Genomic DNA, 16,347 nt, shown 5'->3' with positions numbered 1-16,347 from the left:
TGGTGACTTCTGAAGCCTGCCAAGCAGATGTGACCAGAGGCCTGCACAGTGTTAGGCACCGGATACTGTAGCCACTCTTTCCTACTCTTCAGTTTCTCAGACATCCCCAAACCAAGATTATACTCCCCCAGTCCCTTTACCCCACATAAAATAAACAAAAGGAAAAAACCCCACCAATTTCCAGGAATAACAACTGGGGAAGGGAGTTAAGGAAAGGGAGGGAACTGTGTAAGAGAGGCGCGGAGGGGCCCTTATCTCTCTCCAACAAGTCGGGTCCTGCCTGCTTACAGGGCTGAGTCACCATCCTGCCCCACCCCAAACCCTACAGTCCCTACATGAATGTTCTCTGAAGCCTGAGTCCTCCACGGGCTAGGCAGGGCTGATGCCACCCTCAGGAAGCAGGGAATCTGGGCTCTGGTCCTTGCAAAAGACTTACTAGAGTCTAGATTCTAGAGAGATGCAGTTTCCTGAAGCACCAGGATGGAAGGGGCAGCTGGGCTGGAGAGGGGACCGTAGCAATAGCTTTTACCAAGTGACCTTCGTAGGGTCCATACTGATTAGTGACAAGAGCAAAGTCTGTGAATTGCTCACAGCAAATTATGCTTGGCACCTCTGACACAGTCTGTTAATGAATGAATGAAATAGCGAATGAAAAAATATACATGCTTCCTGACTTACAGCGGGGTTATAGCTCCATAAACCCACAATAAACTGAGAATCTGTTTAACACTGTGGAATGCACAGCTTGGCAATACTGTGGGATGAGCCACCCCTTCCCTCCGATGGCTGGGTGACTGGGCTGAAGGAGGGCCACAGAGGTGATGGCTCACACCTGTAGACCAGCACGGAAAGTCCTGGAGCATGAAGATCTTGCGTTTGAGTCAGCCTGAGCTACATAACACGTCTGAGATCAGTTTGAACTAGGTAGTGCGATCTTATCTAAAAACAAAAACAAAACAGGAAAACAACAAAGGGAATTGCAGCATAATTCTGGGAGAAGACAAAAACTTAAAAATCTGAAATAAGTGTCTCTATTGAACGGCTTTCGAAGCGCCATAGAGCTGAAAAGCCGCAGAATCCGAGTAGGGTTGAGAGCCAGTCTGTTCCTTTCGTAGTTTAGTGGATGAGCTTGGGCAGAGTCATGAATTAGGCATTTTTTTTCTTTTTGGTCTATGCCTGCTTGTTTGTTTGTTTACTTAGTTATCCATTGTTTGTTTTTTCAAGGCAGAGTTTCTCTGTGTGTCCCTGGTTGTCCTGGAACTCACTCTGTAGACCAGGCTGGCCTCGAACTCAGAGTTCCTCTTGCCTTTGCCTTCCAGGGGCAGAGATTTAAGGTGTGTGCCACCACTGCCTGGCTCATTTGCCTTTATTATGTCACTAAGTGACATTCATTGTGTTTATGCTGATGACTGACAGGGGGAACGTCTGCAGACTGCTCACTGCACATTGTGCTTTGTACTTCTGACACACTCAATGTACGTCTCCTGCTGTTAGTGAATGAACGCAATGACGGCGGATGACAGATCATGAGCCATCCCTGATTTATGGTCAGCTGTTGTTATTGTTGCTGTTGTTGTTATTGCAGTGCTGGGGAACCAAACCCAGTACCTGAGCTACACACCCTATTCAAGTGCTTTCGGGTGCACTGTAGGCTCTCGGATGCCATATACCCACCTTCCCCTGTGGCCAGTGCCCCTGTCTGGGACTTCCCTGGCCCAGGCTTCTTCCAGTTCTCAGTCACTTCCACAGGAAGTTGTTCCAGGAAACAGGGTTCATCCTGACAGATGTCACAGCCTATGTCTCTGGTTCATGAGGAAATCAGCAGCTTTCCAAAAATACCGTATTTGATGCTGGTGTAGAGACTGGGGTACTGGTGAGGAGATCACAGGGGTGGGGATGGGGGCTTGTCTGGGAAGAAGCTTAGTAACGAGCAGTGAGGATTTATCACGGGTCTCGAATCCAGCACCCAGGAGGCTGAAGCAGGAGGATCTTGTCAATGTTTTTTAATTATTTATTTCATTTCATCTGCATTAGTGTTCTGCCTACATACATCTGCGTGAGGGTGTCATATTCCCTGGAACCAGAGTTACAGGCACATTTTGTTGTTGTTGTTGTTGTTGTTGTTGTTGTTGTTGAGCTATCATGTGGTTGCTGGGAATTAAATCCAGATCCTCTGGAAGAGCAGCCAGTGCTCTTACCAGCTGAGCCAACTCTCCAGCCTGAGACAGGAGAATCTTAAGTGCAAGACCAGCCTGGGTTATATAATAAGACCCTGCCTCAAAAAAACAAAACAAAACAAAAACCAAAAAAAGGTAACAAATACAAGACAGCTAAATCAACCAGTATGGAAGTGATTGAATAGGTTATGACAAAGTCATAATGAAATTTTATATAACTATTGAGATCATTCTTTTGAATCATTTTAGTGATTTGTTAAGTTGCTTGTTAGCTATTGGAAATTAAAAAGTTAGAGCTCAGCCGGGCTTGGTGGCGCAGGCCTTTAATCCCAGCACTCGGGAGGCAGAGGCAGGTGGATTTCTGAGTTCGTAGACCAGCCTGGTCTACAAAGTGAGTTCCAGGACAGCCAGGGCTATACAGAGAAACCCTGTCTCGAAAAACCAAAAAAAAAAAAAAAAAAAAAAAAAAAGTTAGAGCTCAATTTTTTTAAAATGAGGCAGCGTTGTTGGAGGAGTGTCACTGGAGCAGGCTTTGAGACTTATCTTGCCTCAGCCCACACTTCCAGCTCTGATTCTCCAGGGATAGATGGTCATTCTGACAAACTCATTAAACCAAAGTGTTCATTGTGAATAAGGATCTACTGGATGTAAACAGAGGATTCTTATCCAAAGCCAAAGAAATGACTCTCTAATGATAGAATTCACATCAGGCTATGAGTCATTGCACACAAACACTGATCTAACAGCTTTCTCTGCACACTGATATGTGATAGGCATTGCCTGGCCCTTCATAACTAAAAGGTGTCTGCCTGAGTCTGGAGGTTCCTTCCTCTCCCTCCCTCCTCCCCAAGTCCAAGCGTTCCTGCTGTCTGTTTTCTTCTGCTTGAGCTGGGCTTATGTCATTGCGGTTCCTTAGTAGGTTGGTGGTGCACTCACGACAGACTGGGGAAGACGGAGGAGGTGAGTCACACTGAAGGTCCAGTGAATCAGACAGGGTGGGCTGGGACAGGGGTTTCCCTCCAAGGAAGCACCTTAGCTGTTCCCAGGAGAAAGAACCAACTTCCCCCTTTCAGAGAACCCACTTAAGAACTCATTTTCTAAAGACAAGGCCCAGTCCATGCCTCCCAAAAGGAGTCGACAGAGGTATAGGATCGGACTTTCCCAGCTTCTGCTACCCTGGGTTTGAGCCCCGCTCAGGTGTTCTTGCAATGCCCTGGGGTGATGTGGTTCTGAGTGACTTCAATGACTTCAAGTTTCAGTTTCCTGGAAAACACATATTTGCCTCCTGGAGTTGGGGTATTGCAAATAAAACCTAGCACTATTGGAAAGAGAATGGAACCTCTGTTGTCTTTGGATTTAAGATCTAGGAAGCTGTTACCTAGCAACACAATACTATGGCCCCTGCCAGGTTTCTTGCTTTACAGGTGAAGATGTATGTTTGTCACAGACCACAGAGGCATGTGGGGCAGAGCTCAGCATAGGGACACTAGGGTGTGCTGGGAGCCAGATTGAATGGCGTCTCTGTCTTTCCATTGCTGGCAGTTGTCTCTCTCTCTAATCCAGACAACCTAGGGCCTTTGTCCTGCCTAGCAGGCGGTTCCCTCTGAGGAGCAAAGGTATCAGGTATTCTATGCAGATCAGCACTACCGACGATTTCTTGTTTCAGGTGCCAACATGATGTGGTAGAACGTTGTGTTGATTCTGTCGGAAATTTTTCTTCATCATAGGCGTTAATTTTTATTTTAAAATATTGCGTTACAATATTTCTTACACGGACGACTCGATTATTTTGCACGCTCTTTAAACTCACCCCGAATTGCTAAAACCTTTGACTCTGACTCGGTTTGGTTGTTTGCTTTTGAGATGAGGATGGTGTGAAGTACACATTGAGGTGAGAATGTGTCCTATAGACTATGCCAGTCACCTTAAACTTGTGATTCTCCTGCGTGCTCTACACACTCCTCTGCCTCTGTTTCTTCCGCACTCAGGAATGGCTCACAATTATAGACACCGTTCCAGGGTCGTGTTCTTGGGCGATCGCCGCGGGCGGTGCGGGGTAGGGTTGGCACACTGGGCACCTGGCGTGGGAAGGTCCGCTCAGAAGTCCCGACCGGGCCAGACTTCCTGCCTGCAGGGCGGTAGGCTCTGGCTCTGGATGTGCGCCAGGGGGCGTCTCCCGGAGGGAGTGGCTTCCTGGGCGCGGGCGGCATCAGCGGCGGAGCGCGGGGACAGCTCACCTGGACTGGCGACATGGAGGACGGCGTGCTCAAGGAAGGCTTCCTCGTCAAGAGGGTGAGTGCGCTCTGGCCTCGCGCCCGTGTGGCCATGGGGACAGCGGGGCGGGCAAGTGTTGGACAAGGTGACAAGCTGGCGAAGTGCTCCCACTGGCCAGCCGGCCTGGCATGCACAGGCTGATCCTGCTTGGTTCAGGGCTTACTCTCTCAGGTGGATCTCTTAAAACAATTTACTGGAATTGAGGGCGAAGCCAGGGACATGACCCATGGTTAGCATACTCAAGGCCCTGGCTTTGGTCCATAGCAACACACACACACACACACACACACACACATACCACACTTTATTAAAGTACCATAAAGTGGTGTGGGTGCAGGGTGGAGAGAGCATGGTTAAAAGGTACGGCTGGAAAGAAGGAATGACCTTCTGTGGTAGAGAGTTAACTGTGGCTGGCCGCAGTTAAGAGTATATTCTCAAGTAGCTAAGGGGATTTTGAATGTTTCCAACACCAAGAAACACTAATAAATGTTTGAGATCATGGAGCTGCCATGCCTATGATTGACAACCCAATGTATGTGCTCCATGCATATGCACAGCCATGTCTCAATTAAACCTAACAGTACGATATTGAAACATAAGGCACCATGGATATGCTGTGCAATTTACAACCTGAAAGGAAAAAGGCACCACCCCTCCCCTCCCTCCCTCCTTCCCTCCCTCCCCTCCTCTCTCCCCTCTGTTGTTAGAGCGGAGACTGAGCATTAGCAAGATGAAAGAGCTTGTCTAGAGTAGGTGAGTATTAGGATATGAGCTCCATCCTTAGTCCTCCCGCATCACCCTTGTTGAAGAAACAAGAGTCCAACCAGGGACTGTGGGACCGCCAGGATGCCTAGGTAGAAAATGAACGAAAGAACCTAAAAGAGAAACTTTTACAGTTCAGTGCATTCAGAAAACCTCGGGTTCAATCTCTTAACTCCTAAAACAATTACTTTAACATTGACGTCAACACTGAATATTTATACTAGTATAATAGCATGCATAGTATGCATATATGTGTGTGTGTGTATATATATATATATATACATATTTGCAGCTGACCCTTTGGCTCTTGTTCTGGGCTGACAGTCTTAGGAAGCTTGGTGATGAAGGGTAAAAAAACTGTCCTCCTCATTGGCTCACTGGGTCACATCAGCCCCATTAGCCCTGAAGGTTCAAGTCCCTTTCATCCTCTGTTTACAAGATATCTGCATTGTTTTGCACAGTGTGTGATATGGGAGGCTAGGGAGAGGCAAGGTTTATTCAAAGCTATAAGCAAGGAGGGTGGGAAGCTGATGCCCGATCAGTGGACTGGTGTCCATCTATCCAGAATTCCACGTTCACTTTGTGTCTTTGTCATATAAATGATACTATGGTTCATCCAGGTCACAGTGACAGCCTGTGGGGAATTTCTGACTCGCACTGTACTGCAGTCTGTGAGGTGTCTGAGCTTGTGTTGTGTGGAATTGCCTGGTGATTGCCAGGCTGAGGTAGAAGCCCATGGAGGAGCGGGGTTACCTCCAGGTCAAGCCTTTCAAATAGGTGGGACTATTTTTTATTTTATCTTTGTGGGACTCTGCCTATTCCTTAGGTTCTCTACATGACTCTCCACCACCACTACTATGCAGAGACAGGAGGGCTGAGGCTCACCGGGACCCTGACACACCGAGGAGAACGATTGCCCTTTTCTTCTGGGAGGCCTGGGTTAGAATCCAGGGTGTCAGGAAGAGAGGGGTCACTGTTTGTTCCTGCCCAATGAGGGAGCTGGCCGGGGACCCCTGCTGTGATCACTGTCTGCTCCCACTGCCACGTAAATCTACGTTCCTCTCATGCCACACACCACGTTCCTCTCATGCCACGTTCCTCTCACGTGGCAGCAGTAAGTCTGTGCCACTGGGGAAGTTACAGGGCCGTGATGGCACTGAGTAGTTTGGGAAAGTTCACAGCCCTAGGATGGCGAAAACCTGAGCTGGAAGCCAGAGAGTAGAACAGCCATCTCTTGGAAGGCTTAGCTGGAGGCAGGCAGGCAGGGGCATGATGGATTTGGCTCCTTATCCTGCCCAGACAAGAAACCAAACTTAACACAAAACATAGGGCACTTGCCAAGCCTGGCTTTCAGGGAGAGGAGCAGCCGTGTGTGTGTGTGTGTGTGTGTGTGTGTGTGTGTGTGTGTGTGTGTGTGTGTTGGGGTCAGGGAACACAGCTCTGTGACTAAGAGGCAAAACAGATGTTGTTGTTCCTCATGCCGGCCTGGAAATGTCAACTGAAGGACTCCAGGACTCCATCTCAAGGAAAGGCAGGGAAAGCTGTATTTGTTTGTTGTTTTGATTTTAAGGCAGGGTCTCATGTTGTCCACACTGGCCTCAAACGCTCTGTGTATTTATGGATGACCTTGAACGCCTTGATCCATCAGCCTCCACCTCCCAAGTGCTACTCCTAGGCTTGTAGTGTCACGTCCAATTTATTCAGTGCTGAGGAGTCAATCCAGCTCAGCAAGCCCTCTACCAGCTGAACTATGTCCCAGTGCCACACAATACTTTCTATGTATGAAAACTTCTAGAAGATTGGTGTAGTGGCTTATCCCTCCTTGGGAGACTAAAGGGGGAGGATCCTAAGTTGGAGCCTCGGCTACAAGGGAGACCCTGCAACCAAACACCCCCTGGGAACTACCTACGTATCTCCTGAGATCAACAAATGATTAATTAAATAATGGTTATACAGATGTTGAAAATGCTTACAGTATTAGATCTTAAGAGGAAAAAGACAGAAGTGGAAATTCTTTTCTCCAGTTGGGTTGACCAAATACTTAACAGAAAACAAATGAAGGGAAGCAGAGTTTATTCTGGCTCCTGGTTTGGGAGTCTGTCGTGGTGGGAAAGGCCTGGTAGATGTCATGGGGGTGGGGTTTGCAGCTGGGGATTCCTCACATCTGGGGAGACCAGGAGACAGGGAGCGGGGCTAGGCTGGGGTGTCTTTTCCCTTCCTGTTCAGCCTTGGATCCTTAGCTCATGAGCCAATGTTGCCACGTTCAGAGTGGGTCTCCCTTTCTCTGTCTAACCTTGAAAACACCTTCAGATACAACCATGAGTGTGTCTCCTAAGTGATTCCAAACCCAGCCAAGGTGAGGATGCAGGCTAACCATCACATAAGCCACTTGTGAAGAAAAACAGTATGCCAAAAAGAAAAAAGACTCCAGGAGTTTAAGAGGCTGGAGGTCCAAAACTCAAGGTCCTGGTAGGGCCGTGCTCCCTTGGAGCCTGCCAGGCAGAACCCCCACTTGCTCCTCTGGCTTCTGGTAGTTGCTAGACACCCTTGGCATTCGAATGACTTGTAGATCCATCACTCCAGCCTCTGGCCGCTCCACCATGTCACATGACATGACCATCCCTCCTGTGAGTCTTTCCTCTGTAAGGATACCAGTCACATTGGATTAGTGCCTGCCTTAGTGTGATGTGGCCTCATCTTAATTTGATAACATCTACAGAGACTTTATTTCCAAATAAGATCATATTCATGGGTATCAGAAGTTAGGATCTCAACGTTTCTTCTGGGAGACACAATTTATCCCATGATAAGTACCAACTCTCCTTTGGGGGTTGTAGGGTATAACTGTCTGTTTCTTCACCTTTATTTTATTTATTTACTTACATCTTTTAAAAATTATTTATTTATTTATTTATTTAATGTATGTGAGTATACTGTAGCTGTCTTCAGACACACCAGAAGAGGGCATCCAATCCCATTACAGATGGTTGTGAGCCCCATGTGGTTGCTGGGAATTGAACTCAGGACCTCTGGAGTGCAGTCAACTCTTAACCGCTGAGCCATCTCTCCAGCTCTACTTACTTCTTTATTGTGAAACAATGTATCGCTGTATAGAGCAGGCTGCCCTTGAGTTCACTCTGTATCCGAGTGCTGGGATATACAACTACCCTGCCTGGCTGTTTCCTCATCATTAAAGCAGGAGTAGAGTGTCCTTCTTTGAGAGTGTCTCCAGCTGTTGCATTTTACGTTCTGAGCTTCTTTAGTATAACCATGGGATGCAAGCTTATCAAGTGGGATCTCTCACATCCCCTAAAGGAGCTGGCCTCTGCCCCAATCCGTGGCTTATAGACAAGAGACCTGAAGAGAGAGGTTCTCCATGCACAGGGACTAGTGTCGGGGTAGAGTGGGGGCTGGGTTTATTTGGATCTAGACTCACTTTGCCTGTGTGAACTGTGGCTTATCTATGGAGTGAGGTGCGAGAATATCCCACAAGCCTCCTGGTAAGGTTCTCCCTGCAGTCTCACTGTTTCATTCACTTGTTCCAGCACACTGTGGGCAGAGTGATTGTTTTGTTGAGGCAGGGTCTCCCCCTGTAGCCTCGGATTTGTGACCCTCCCGTCTCAGGTATGATTACAGATTAGAGTGCCACTAAGCCTGATCAGAGTGACCGACCGATCAATTGATTAATTTTGAGACAGTCTGGCTTTGAACTTATTATGTAGCTAAGGGTAACTACATAATTCTTAACTTCTGATCCCTCTTCCTCCACCTCCTGAGGGCAGGCATGTGCTACCAGGCTCAGTGTATGCAGTGCTGGGAGGAACCCAGGACTTCGTGTGTGTTAGGCAAGCACTCTACCGTCTCTGGGTTACATCCCCAACTCCAGAGTGATCTTTCCAACCTGAGACCCTACGCTTGTTCTGCTTCTCCTTAAAGTCCTTCAAGGTATGAAGATCAAACTATGACATAGAATGGGAAACCTCTGCCTACCAGGAACCCATTACTTCCCCATCCCTGCCCCATGGGACTCAGTGGCCAAGTCATGTGGAATCATGCAGTTGTCTCTTAAGGGGAAGTACTGTTATGGTTTTGGTGCTGGGGATCAAACCTAAGACCACACAAAAGACTAGGCAAGGGCTCCACCCCCAGGCTCCATCCCCAGGCTCCATCCCCAGGCTCCATCCCCACCCTACTCTTGCCTGCTTTCCTCATCCGACTATGTAGCTCATCACGTTCAATTCCCAGCAACCACATGGTGGCTTATAACCATCTATCCCGGGATCTAAAGCCCTCTTCTGGCATGCTGGCATACATACATACATACATAAAATTAATAAATAAATCTTTTTAAAAAAGATTCTTTGTGCCAGGCGTGGTGGTGCACACCTTTAATCCCAGCACTCGGGAGGCAGAGGCAGGCGGATTTCTGAGTTCGAGGTCAGCCTGGTCTACAGAGTGAGTTCCAGGACAGCCAGGGCTATACAGAGAAACCCTGTCTCGAAAAACCAACCCCCCCCCCAAAAAAAAAAAAAAAACAACAGTACATCCTTTTCTGGGTATTATGATCTATTCCTATAATCCTAGAACTCAGAAGGCTGAGGCCAGAGGATCATGGGTCAGATCCAGCCTGGGTAAGACCCTGCTGTCTTTAAAACAAACAAACAAACAAACAAATGCTTGAATGCTTTAAATCCAGTGGTGGAGTACTTACCAAGCATTTTTGAGGCCCTGGTTTGATTTTGTCACCATACATCCTCAAAGAATTGTTTATAATATATTTTTAGAATTATATACCAGGGGCTGGGGATATAAGTTCAGAGTACTCACGTACTCACCTTGCATGCATGGTGCCTTGGCTTCAGTCTCTAGGTATACACACACACACACACACACACACACACACACACACACACACACACACTAAATTGTCTTTTAAAATGTTATTTACTTATTTATTTTGTTTTTGAGACGGGGACTGGAACCTGCTATGTAGACCAAACTAGTTTTGAATGCTCAGAGATCTGCCTATTTCTGCTTCAAGAGCTCTGGAATTAAAACTGTGTCATACCTCCCCTGGGGCAGGAGAATCATGAGTTCCAGGGTTTCACAGTTAGACCCTGTCTAAACACACACACACATCTAATATATGCACAACACATAATATACATGTACACACCCTGTCTATATACATACATGCATACACGCATACAAACATGGCAAAGGGAAAGGACTAGAAGGAAACTCCAGATGTTAACAATGGCTGTCTTGTACTAAGAGAATTATAGGTGAGTGATTATTCTGTGTATTTTGCAGTTTCTCTCGAGCTTTTTGACTTGGTCCTGGGATGTATAGCGCAGAGGTTGTCTCACATGCCAGAGGGCCTGAGCTTGCGACTTACCACGAGGGTGGGGGCATTTATAGACAGAGCGGAAGCCAATAGGAATAAAGTCAAAGGCTTTTTTGCCTCCAGAAGAGAAGAGCAAAGGAGAGGCTGACACAATTACTGTCCCTCTTCCACTGTTCACCGACTCCACCCACACTTGCTGTAGTCACGGGCTTCCTCTCTCTAGTGCTGTATTCTTCCCTGCCATCACCTCACCGTTGGGATTTCCTGTCTGTCCGTCTGTCCACAGGGCCACATTGTCCACAACTGGAAGGCGCGATGGTTCATCCTTCGGCAGAACACGCTCCTGTATTACAAGCTAGAGGGTGGCCGGCGAGTGACCCCGCCCAAGGGGAGGATCGTCCTCGATGGCTGCACCATCACCTGTCCCTGCCTGGAGTATGAAAACCGGCCGGTATGTGAGCATCCTGATGCTTGGCACCCTGTTCCAGCCACCTTGCCCTTTTGTTATCACTAAATGATCTGAGTTCAAATCCTGGCTGTCCCAGGAACCAGGGAAAGTAGTTAAACCTCTTTCAGTTCTCATCTGTCATTTATAAAATGTGATGGGGGCGGAGAAAGTGGTCTATTAAATTATCCAGTGTCCTGGGGGGGCAGGTACCATATCAAAACAAAACCAGGAGACACCGGATGTTAACAATGGCTGTCTCTTAGCAGTAGAATACAGGTGAGATTTTCTTTATACTTTGCTGCTTCCTTCAAGATTTATGAGCAGGGTGAGAAACTGTGCTGTCTTGGGGCTCAGTATGATGGCTTACAACCCTTGATGGGTATATGTTTCAGAAGTGAGGGTCAGCTTTGACCATCAAAAAAGATATGTGAGGGTCCAAGTGTGGTGTGGTGGCACAAACCTTTAAGCCCAGCACTTCTGGGACCTAGAGGCGGGCTCTTGTGAGTTCAGGACTAGCCTTGTCTATATAATGAGTTCCAGGCTTGCCAGGACTGTTTGTGTACACTTAAAAATATTTAATGGGGCTAACATGTAGCTTAGCCATTAAAAGTATTTCCTGCTCTTGTAGTAGTTTGGTTGCCAGCACTCATATCAGGCAGCTCAAACTGCTATAAGGCCAGTTCCAGGGGATCTGGTGCCCTCTGGCCTCTATAAGCACCTACGAGTATGTGGTGCATACAAAGACCACACACACACACACACACACACACACACACACACATCACACACATACATACCACATACACACCATACTAAACACTACACACACACACACACACACACACACACCACACTAAACACCACATACACACCACACACACACATCACACACATACATACCNCACACACACACACACACACACACCACACTAAACACCACATACACACCACACACACACATCACACACATACATACCACATACACACCATACTAAACACTACACACACACACACACACACACCACACTAAACACCACACACACACACACACACACACACACACATCACACACATACACACACATACCAGAGAGAGAGAGAGACAGAGACAGAGAGAGAGAGTTAGGCTGGGAAAGCAGTGGAGCTCACTGGTAGAGCACTTGTCTCGTGATTCCTTTCACCAGCAGCACACAGTAATTGCAATTTGGAGTCCCAAATGGCAGTAAATATGAGCTACAGAGGAAAGCATCACTACGGGTTGTCAGTGTAGCTAGAAGGGAGTGCTCACTGAAGTTGTGTTGAGAGATTGTCTGGGGCCAGATGGGGGTAATGGGGAGCTACTGAAGGTTTTGAGTGAGAGAATGGATTGCTGAAAAGTCGTTTTAGGTGTCGGGCATAGTAGCTCACACCTGTAATCCCAGCACTCAGGAGGCTGAGGCAGGAGGTATGCCAGAGCTCCAGAAGTTAAGGGCAGCCTAGACATTACAGTGTCAGAGGTTTAGTCCATTATCATCACAGTAGGGAGCATGGCAGCATGCAGGCAGACATGGTGCTGGAGAAGGAGCTGAAGGCTCTATGTTTGGATCTGCATCAGCAGGAAGAAAGAGACTGTAGTCTTGGCATGGGCTTCTGAAACCTGAAAGCCCACCCCCAGTGACACACTTCCTTTAAGACCACACATCCTGACTCTTTCAAACAGTGCCACTCTCTGGTGACCAAATATTCAATTTTATAAACCTGTGGGGGACATTGTTATTCAAGCCACCACACCACTTCTTAAGAGTCTGTGAAGTGTCTGTCAGTGGAACCATTGAAGGTTGGTGAGTGTGTATGCTGAGACGACTTCACATCCTCTTCCCCTTAGAATCTTTTTTTTTTTTTTTTTGGTTTTTCGAGACAGGGTTTCTCTGTGTAGCCCTGGCTGTCCTGGAACTCACTCTGTAGACCAGGCTGGCCTTGAACTCAGAAATCCGACTGCCTCTGCCTCCCAAGTGCTGGGATTAAAGGCGTGCGTCACCACCGCCCGGCTATTTTGTAGTATTTATTTGGTTATTTTGGATTGAAAAAGATTGAGAACAACCAACAGTTTCTCTAGGAACAAGTCATAAAGAGTGTGTGTGTGTGTGTGTGTGTGTGTGTGTGTGTGTGTGTGTGTATGTGTGTGTGTGTGCTGTTGAGGTGTTTGATGTCCACTTAACCTTTCTAGTCTCTCCTGAGGTGAACTGCTGCTTGACAGAAACGAGTTCAAGGATTCAAAAGCGGCCCATAGTACAAAGACTGTCTACTGATTCCACCAAGTGTGAGTCCACCGTGTCCACAGCTGCTCACAGCCCTTGCACTCATAGGTTGTCAGCAGTGCCGTACCTCTCTCTCCACCTAGTTCTGGGGCAGAATCTTCCATCCTGGGTGAGGATCCATCCTCTGAGGATGCTGACCAAGGGCTGAGCGTGGAGCAGAGGGCAAACCTTTTGGGAAGGAGCTGAAGCCAAATGAAGAATGAGTGAAAGACTTAGAGATACTTAAACTGTGATCGGAAGTGAGGCTGTGGTTCCTGGAGGAGGACTCAGAGCCACAATGTTGGGATGTACTCTGCAATAATCTGTGTAGAACGGAAAGGCTGCTTCAGGAGGCCTTGAGCTCGTTGTCCTGGATGTACCCAAATCAATGTGTGCAGCCCCACTTGCAGCATTGGCTGGACACTGGGCATCCCTGGACACATGGCCTCCTGGGTCCTCTCTGACCCTGTCATCCATGCTGCCAGCATTTCCTTGACTGATTCTCCCCCTGAGAATTGATTGGTCTGTCTGGTTGTCTCTTCTCACAGCTCCTCATTAAACTGAAGACCCGAACTTCCACTGAGTACTTCCTGGAGGCCTGTTCTCGAGAGGAGAGAGACTCCTGGGCCTTTGAGATAACAGGGGCTATCCATGCAGGGCAGCCGGGGAAGATCCAACAACTCCACATACTGAAGAACTCCTTCAAGTTGCCCCCGCACATCAGCCTGCAGTGAGTGCGCCACCTGCCTGTCCCTGACTCTGCCTGGACTCCCTGCAGCCTCTTCTGCCTGCTTACTGGGGAGGGAGAACCCTATAGAACTACACAGGCCTAGCTATTCAAGTGTTGTGCTTTGGGGTCAGTTGTTTTCTCTGTTCTGGTTATGCTGTTTTGACTGGCTCCTCTCTTCTATGTAACCTCTTAGGACCTCTACCAAGTCATTCTACCTCAGCGGATAAGGTAGAGACGACCTACCATTTTGCTTAAGGCAGAGTGCTTGGAACTAAGTCAGGTCTCATTTGACAGCTCAGTGTCAGGTAACAGTCACCCGTTTGGTGGGATCCCTCATTCAGCTGTCCAAGAACTCATTGGGTACCTCACAATATGTACAATTATTATCTATCAATTCTAAAAGGAAACAAAAGAAAAGGACAGTTATTGAGTGCTTGTTGAATGCCATGCATTGTGCCAGGTGCCCAGCAGAGCTAAATGAGAATAAACAAAGTCTCAAGGACCTTCCACCCCAAGACATACATAGAGATCTTTCATTGGCAGCAGCAATTGTCACGCCAGGTCATGCCAGTCAGTGGTGGAGGGGATGATACTGGTCAGAGATATATAAACGGTGTTTCCATCATGGAAATATCCTATTACCTCACAGGCAGACACAGTTACACCCGTCATAGATGGGATGTGAGTCTACTCCTGGACTCATAAAACTCCACCCCAGCCTCTGAAGTCTACTCTGTGCACCGTCTGAGGGTCTACATCCCTGCTAAGCCAGGATGAGCACAGGGAGGAACAGTTGATGAGGTGGATTACAAAAGGGTCGCTACAGAGGGGGAGCTGGAGGAGTCCAGACAAAATGTAACAAATCATAGGGAGCCACTCAGGTTCCTGTGGTTACGGTACGCTCTGTGTTTTAAACCGTCACAATTGTTTAGTTTGATGTCAACAGTAATAGTCGCCTAGTGTGGAAATATTCGAACATTTAGATGACCAAGAAGGGAGGAGCCTCTGAAAACCCTGTGTATTGGATTCTGATTGTGTAATAAGAGCCTGTCTCCGTGGTGTGTGTCATACCAGTTGTTCCTTGCTTTGGATCATGAACTGTAGCTGGCAGTGTGACCGGGCTCCTTTCTTTGCCTTCCTTCTATGTAGTCGAATTGTGGACAAGATGCATGACACCAGCAGTGGAATCCGGCCGAGCCCCAACATGGAGCAAGGGAGCACCTACAAAAAGACCTTCCTGGGTGAGCCTGCCTGTCCCGTGGCCGACTTGGAGACCTGGGGTGGAGTGCCTGGAGCTCACTCAAGCTGCTTATAAGGGGGATGGAGCTGCCTGCTAAGAAATGGGATGGCCTGTGAGGACCCCCTGTGGGTATGGCTCTGTGCATTGGGTGTAACCATCAGGCTGCTCTGAGGTAGAACCCTAGGCCTCACGGGAAGTTGACGTCAATGAGGTCGTTGACTAAGCCCCTGAGAGGCCAGGGTCTAGCTAGCTCGTGGTCTGACAGGTGCTTGTCCTTGTGCTCACACAGGCTCCTCCCTGGTGGACTGGCTCATCTCCAGCAACTTTGCAGCCAGCCGTCTGGAGGCAGTGACCCTGGCCTCCATGCTTATGGAAGAGAACTTCCTCAGGCCAGTAGGGGTCCGGAGCATGGGAGCTATTCGCTCTGGCGATCTGGCTGAGCAGTTTCTGGATGACTCCACAGCCCTGTATACTTTTGTAAGTTAGAGGTTGGGTTCCTCTTGCCACTAGGGGAGTGAGAAGGAAGTGGTGACAGTAGGAGCCACAGGGAAGGCCCAGAATATCAGGAACAGCTATCCTGAGGGGACGAGGAACTTCTGTGATGACAAATTTTCTGCCTTTGTAACCCCATGCCCTGGGCCTGGGGTCCTTTTGTAACACGTGCTTGCTCTCTCCTTCCCACTAGGCTGAAAGCTACAAGAAGAAGGTAAGCCCCAAGGAGGAAATCAGCCTCAGCACCATGGAGTTAAGTGGCACCGTGGTCAAACAAGGCTACCTATCCAAGCAGGTATGACTGCCTTTGAGCAGGAGGAGACGCATGCATCATACTCGGGGGAGACAGGAATGAGCCCAGAGAGGGGCAAGGGCTGAGGATGCTGGGGTAGACTTCATTAGTGGGATCCACAAAAGCAGAACCTTCCCTCCCCAGCCACAAGAAGCAAGCCAAAGACGTGCACATTTACACATACCAGACCCAAGAATTGTTTTGAAAAAATAGACACACAATGTAATTGTTACATTGGCTTTGTTTGGGTTTTATTTCTGTGAAGAGACTGCATGACCATGGCCACAGCAACTCCTTTTGTTTGTTTTTG

The 16,347-nt window shown here is 48.0% G+C and overlaps 1 protein-coding gene across 1 annotated transcript in view; it reads left to right on the top strand.

The window, feature by feature from the left end:
* The first annotated feature begins 4,390 nt into the window (after positions 1-4,390).
* The window catches only part of Plek2 (pleckstrin 2), a 16,645-nt gene continuing 4,688 nt past the window's right edge, over positions 4,391-16,347 (top strand). The window contains exons 1-6 of the mRNA XM_021202467.2: positions 4,391-4,469; positions 10,847-11,011; positions 13,832-14,013; positions 15,163-15,254; positions 15,543-15,730; positions 15,939-16,040. Of these exons, the coding sequence (XP_021058126.1) occupies positions 4,428-4,469; positions 10,847-11,011; positions 13,832-14,013; positions 15,163-15,254; positions 15,543-15,730; positions 15,939-16,040 (771 nt within the window). The 5' untranslated portion in view covers positions 4,391-4,427. The remainder of the gene's footprint in view (positions 4,470-10,846; positions 11,012-13,831; positions 14,014-15,162; positions 15,255-15,542; positions 15,731-15,938; positions 16,041-16,347) is intronic.

The sequence above is a fragment of the Mus pahari genome, chromosome 7 (assembly GCF_900095145.1).
Source record: "Mus pahari chromosome 7, PAHARI_EIJ_v1.1, whole genome shotgun sequence".
In the NCBI taxonomy this organism is placed as follows: domain Eukaryota; kingdom Metazoa; phylum Chordata; class Mammalia; order Rodentia; family Muridae; genus Mus; species Mus pahari.
This window is presented reverse-complemented; position numbering and strand designations above follow the sequence as displayed.